The 6,000-nt window shown below is 43.7% G+C and overlaps 1 protein-coding gene across 1 annotated transcript; it reads right to left on the reverse strand.

Annotated features, from left to right (window-relative positions):
- Window positions 1–3,788: 3,788 nt before the first annotated feature.
- On the reverse strand, window positions 3,789–5,770 carry LOC137936058 (probable aquaporin TIP4-3). The gene is made up of 3 exons (XM_068780576.1): window positions 5,531–5,770; window positions 4,590–4,837; window positions 3,789–4,493 (listed from the first exon to the last, which is right to left on the reverse strand). Exons 1-3 carry the CDS (start codon window positions 5,655–5,657, stop codon window positions 4,113–4,115), a joined length of 756 nt encoding a protein of 251 aa, XP_068636677.1. The 5' UTR covers window positions 5,658–5,770; the 3' UTR covers window positions 3,789–4,112.
- Between the last annotated feature and the right edge of the window lie 230 nt (window positions 5,771–6,000).

Raw genomic sequence — 6,000 nt, forward strand, 5'->3', positions numbered from 1 at the left:
ATGTGCGGGAAATGTGGAGAAGAAGAAGGGGTGTGTGGCTCAATATGATAAAGTCGAGGTTCCAAGAAATTGGATATGGACTATAACCTAAGAAAAGGCAGGGAACACTACGGGGAGAAAGTTTGTGAGGCATATAATCACGCAAGCAAGGATAAACACGACAATTGAAAGGATGAAAATTTTCATAATTCGGAGAGTAGCCATATAAAAGGTCAAAGGGTGACTTACCTTCAAGAAGCGGAGTGGGCAACCAATTGATGATATAAATGGCAGTGCAGAAAGCGTCAACCCAGAAGTGAGAAGGAAGATGAGAGTGGAAGAGAAGTGCTAAGCTAGTCTCAGTCAAATGACGATGTTTTCTTTCAGCGCGACCGTTTTGAGCAGGAGTATATGGGCAAGAGAGTTGATGATGAATGCCAGAAGAACGTAGATGGGCTTTGAAGCAATTACTAGTAAATTCGGCACCACCATCACTTTGGAAAATCTTGATACGAGTGGAATGTTGGGTTTCCACAAAATTTTGAAATTGAAGAAAAATATCAAAGAAATCATATTTAAATTTCAGAGGATAAAACCAGGTGAATCGGGAATAATCATCAATAAAAATGACATAGTAGAGAAAACCCGACGTTGATTTGGCTGGGGAAGGACCCCAAAGATTGCAATGAATGAGATCTAACACATGAGATGACCTGCGTTCATTTTGAGAATAAGGCAAACGATGATTTTTAGCAAGTTGGCAGGTACTATATAGTTTGGGATAAGGCAATAATGACGTAAGAGAAAAATGTCCTGTTTTATTTAAAAATGAAATAAGAGAGTGATTCAATTGAACAAGACGAGCATGCCATAAATCGTATGAAGAACGCAGAGATTTATTTCGAAGAACAGAAAGAAAAGCAAAGTTGTCGTGCTCCAGCACATAAAGCCCTCCATCTCTTTTACCGGTTGCCACCACTCTTCCTGTTTGACGATTCTGGATGGTGAAAGAAGCATTATTAAATGTAACAGAGAGGGGAAAATTAGAAGTTAATTTACTAATTGAAAGAAGGTTTTTCGTGAGATGAGGAACAGCCAAGACATCTAATAAGTGAATATTTGGAACAGGAGAAAAGGTACCAGTGTGGGTAATGGGTAGAGATGCACTGTTTCCTACAATCACAGAGTCCTTACGCGTGTAATTTTTGGACTGATCCAAAGTAGATGGATTGGTGGTCATATGGGCTGAAGCCCCAGTGTCCAAAAACCAGTCAGCAGCCTCGAATCCAGAGAGAGAACAAGATGTGTTGAAGGCTTTAGCAAGATGAGCCGAGGAGTCAGTCTGAGCATACTGCTGATTGCAACGATCAGCATAATGGCCCTCCATGCGACAAATTTGGCAGCGGGGTGGACGGTGACCCTGACCAAAGTGGGTGCGTCCTCGGTTGGAAGAGTTGCGGTCGTGGGAATGAGTACGATCTTGGTGGTTACCACGGGAAGCAGAAGAAGTTCCATGGGTATTGGTACGATTGCGATTAGTGGCTGTGAACGCCATAGTGGTGGCAGGAGGCTCAAGGGACCGCTAGAACAACTCAAAACTTTTTGCTTTAGAAACTAAATTTGCAAAATAGGGGAGAGTGGTGAGAGCCATCTGAGCGGTAGAAAAACTTGAAAACTCAGCGCCGAGGCCACGAAGGAACCAGTGCACTTTGTCAATATCCTTGACAGGTCTACCAATGGCATGGAGCTGGTCATAGAGGGCTTTAAAAGTACGAGCGTACTCAATAACTGGTTTGGTGCCACGTTTCATCAGTTGCAAATCATCCTTGAGTCGTAGTTCACGGGCTTTTGAATGATGGCTAAAGGTATTCTCCAACGCAACCCAGACATCATGGGAAGTGGAGAGGCCAACAACAGTAGCCATGGCTTCCTCTGTGAGAGAGGATAACAGTAAACTGAGAAGTCGTTGATCGACTGATTTCCATGCAAGAAATGTGGGGTTGAGTGTGGTAGAGGTGGCTGGTGCAAATCGAGGTGGCGAGACAAAAGTACCATCGACGTAAGCTAACAGTTCTTGACTCTCAAGGAGAGGAAGAAATTGACTTTTCCAGAGAAGATAATTAGAGGAAGAAAGCTTGATGGTGATCATGTGGATTAGAGTGTTAAAAGGGAGAAGATGAGAAGAAGATTCTGAAGCCATGGGAGAAGTCGAGCGATTTTTTTTTTGACTTTGACTTTGACTTTGAATTTGATCAAAGAGATTTTGGGCGTCAGTCCGTAGAAGCTGCGAAGGGAAAAAAAAATTGGGCGAAGCAACGAAGCGAAGAAAAAAAAATATTTGGATGAAGCAGCGAAACGAAGAAAAATAAATTTGGGCGAAGAAGGATCCAAAGGGATGATAGCCGACTCACCAGGAGGCGCGTTGATGTCTTTTGTAAATACCGAAGCGAGAAGCAGCAAAATCAAAAATAAATCGGTGATGGAGAAACTGGCAAACGGCGATCCGACAGTGATCGACAGCAAATTGGTTCACGTTCGGTTGGAGGTTCGCGTCGGACGACAGAGAGTAGACGACGAATAGAGAAGATGAACAGCGATGGGATGCACTGCCACTGGCTCCGCCAAGAAAGCAAAGTTGTCATCTTTCTTCAACGGCGACAATGACAGGGGCGATGAACTGGGATGCCGCGGAAAAAATAAAGGGGTAGTGAAACTCGGCGGAGAGGAAAAAAATTTAGAAGCGCTCGACAGAGACAAGGTAGAACGCCTGCTCTGATACCATGAGAGGATTTGATAAAAACCACTACTCATCGAAGGTGGAGTTGATGATCAATTTATAAGCTTTACAATGCCGTATACATAATATTACAATCAATCTGAAATGGAAATTATACAAAGAATTAGCTTATAATTAGGGCTAATTATCCTCAACGGAATATACACAAATGAAGCTTTGAATCAAAGCGATATATCTTTAACAGTATCTTCAACACCCTCCTTACATTTAGAAGGAAGGGAAAGGGGCTCCTTTTGCATTCATCTAATGATTCCTATAGAAAAGTAGGTCCCGTCTCACAATCCTTTTAAGGGTTCTAAAGGGGCCCAATTGAGACCTTATATCTAATGGCTCCACAGTTCCTCTGCATTTTCTATAACCCCAACATGTAGGGGTTACTTGAAATTGACTTGAGACATTTCTTCCTGATTTACTTTTCCTAAGCATCAAACCCCATTAATTAATTTTCTGCATTCAATTGTGTCCACTTGTTAAACTGTTCTAAGCAATTCATCTAAATATTTTAGTAAAATAAAAGGCTAAGTTACATCCAACATGCTTCCTTAATTGTAAATTTGGCCTCAAAACTGTTGGTTAAGTTTAATTGAAAAATTAATCTATAAAAGGGATGAAATTAAAGGAGGCTTTCATGTTTCCCATCCAAGTTGTTTGGTCAGAATTATGGCGATAGGGAAAAAGACATGCCTGATATCCATTCAGAATCCCTCATCCTGGACAAAACATAAATGTTGCTTTAAATCTTTGTCCTGTGAGATGGAGCTTCTTCCTTCAGCTGTTTTCGAAGAACAGTCGTGTCTGACAAACTCCCCTGGAAGAAGCCATTCGACCTTAGCCTTACTCTCACTCCACAGAGATATTATCTCAGTATACGTGTAGGTGATTTTGTTTAATGCGTTGTAACTCATATATAACTGTTGCACAGATACCCGTCCAATTCCCTGCAGACGCCACCTCTTTTCACATGGCCATGGAGAAAAGGAAAACCATTAAGAAGTGTAGAGAACACCTCCTCTTAAGTCTTCTTTCCTTTTTAATACGAAATTAATCATCGATAACTATGGCCCGAGAAAATAATGATTTCAGACAGTACCGGAACAAGAAGACATCGATCATTTGAAATTCAGACTCGCGCGACATCTCTGCCCAAACAAATATGCGTCGGCTTTAGGCAAGGAGGTAAAAGACTTTCTACGATTACTACCGAAATTATGATTTTATGCAGTACTGGAACAACACATGGATCATTTGAAATTCAGACTCGCCGGAGCTCAAAACGATGATGAGCGAAAGAAACAGAGACGCCGTCCGGCGTCCCTAGGCACGCACTTTTTATACATTAGAAAGCTTCCTCTGCCCTAGGCAGAGCCACGTGGCCGGTTGTCACCACGAAGAAATTGTCGTATATGACACCAGCAAGACCCCCGCCAATAAGTGGCCCCACCCAGTAGACCCAGTGATCTGTCCAATCCCAGCTGGCCAAAGCCGGCCCAAACGATCTTGCTGGGTTCATTGACGCCCCCGAGAAGGGCCCACCTGCTAATATGTTGGCCCCCACCACCAGCCCCACCAGCGTCGGCCCATAACCAGCCGGCACCGCCTTCTTCGGATCCGTGATGGTTGCGTAGACGGTGAACAAGAGAGAGAAAGTTAAAACGATCTCCATTATCACTCCTTGCAAGGAGTCCATCCCTGCCGCCAACGTATGCACCGGTACCGCCTGAAAAAAAATAAAAAAAAGGAATATTCCACTGTTACGGTCGTCTCGGATGGAATGTTGCAGAGGTCTCGGAACCTGGGTTTTGAGAAGCTTTACCATGCCTCCAGTCAAGTATTTGAGGAGAAGACACGCGAGGGAAGAGCCGATCAACTGGGCTATCCAGTAGAGGAAGGATCGGAAGATGGTGATGTGGCCGCCGATAGCTAAGCCGAGTGTGACGGCAGGGTTAAGGTGGCCGCCGGAGATGTGTAAGCCGGCGGAGATCATCACGGCCACCACCAAGGCATGGGCCACGGCCACCGCGGTCAAACCCATGATCGAATCTGTTCCACCGATCATTTTCCCTGTTTCCATGTACGTATCAAATCTCAGTCACTAACATATACACACACACACAAAAAAAAAAAGCCAGGAACGTCTCGGATCTCAATCAAACAATTAGTATGTATAAACTGCAACGTAAGCTTATTAAATCTTCGCGGGTGCTTAAGGCGGCTAGCTGTTTCTTAGTAATCCGTATTATACGTATCCTTGATCTGCATGAATAAATGCCACAGACGCATAGGCCAGTTTGATCTTCTCGATAAAGCCTGCCTCAGATGGAGCACAATCAACAGTGAAGCCACTCCCTTTCACCTGGATCTGGCATGACGGGACCTGCGCCTTGTTCCTGGGTACCATTTACTGACGTCGGCACGTGTTCACACTTCCGCATCTTGGGGCACCTGACGGAATCATGGATCGATTCAATCGATCTAAGAAATGAGATCTGCCGGACGTAGCCGTTCAGCAAATTCATGAGTCCGTCAAGTCTAGGCAGCAGCAGAAGGCAGGGAACATAAAGATGAAGAACAGGAGAGGAAGGACCACAAAGAAGTTACACAAATCTGCTAGATTCAGAAACCACAGACGATAATGGCATCCCATGTCCACTTCCACGTTTAATTTGGACATTGAAAAGACAAGATGAAAAGCATTCACGATAGCAGTTATTGAGGGAAAAATGAATATAATGAAAGCAGACAGCTACCACTCGCCTGCAGTCATAGCGGCTCCAACACCGGCAAAGACGAAGAGGAACGTGCAGATAATCTCAGCAACAATGGCCCGAAGACAGTCCGGCTCCGCCGCCTCCCGCCTACTCCCCAAAGCGATCTTTGCCATTCTCTCTCACTCTATACCCACCTCTCTTTTCCTTCCTTCGACTGCTTATTGCTTCATCAACTTGGTTCTGCACCTTATATAATGACGACAGAGACGAGAGAGAGAGATTCCCTCGTCGCTTCACACATCCTTAGCTCAGAGAAAAAACAAAAGAAAAAAAAATTAAAAATTGAAGTCCTTTAAAGCTTTTTACATTATGGTTGCTTGACTAACCTTTTTCTCTCCTTGTATTATTACAGACAGATTCATAATCCATTACCTTTCCAAAAAAACAAGAGGAGATTCATAATAATATTTAGCTGAGTACCACTTCCAGATATAATATGTAGTTGACATTCATGAA

The sequence above is a fragment of the Aristolochia californica genome, unplaced genomic scaffold, assembly GCF_029961685.1.
Source record: "Aristolochia californica isolate CCGP_79_NKW_82.1479 unplaced genomic scaffold, dmAriCali1.0.hap1 SCAF_7, whole genome shotgun sequence".
Classification (NCBI taxonomy): Eukaryota; Viridiplantae; Streptophyta; class Magnoliopsida; order Piperales; family Aristolochiaceae; genus Aristolochia; species Aristolochia californica.

What these genes read in the sequence shown, in the direction of transcription:
- LOC137936058 (XM_068780576.1), bottom strand. Translation starts at nt 5,657, where the DNA reads ATGGCAAAGATCGCTTTGGGGAGTAGGCGGGAGGCGGCGGAGCCGGAC. An exon ending in TGGAGCCGCTATGACTGCAG is followed by an intron (nt 4,838 to 5,530) that starts GCGAGTGGTAGC and finishes ACATGGAAACAG; the next exon opens with GGAAAATGATCGGTGGAACA. An exon ending in AATACTTGACTGGAGGCATG is followed by an intron (nt 4,494 to 4,589) that starts GTAAAGCTTCTC and finishes ATTTTTTTTCAG; the next exon opens with GCGGTACCGGTGCATACGTT.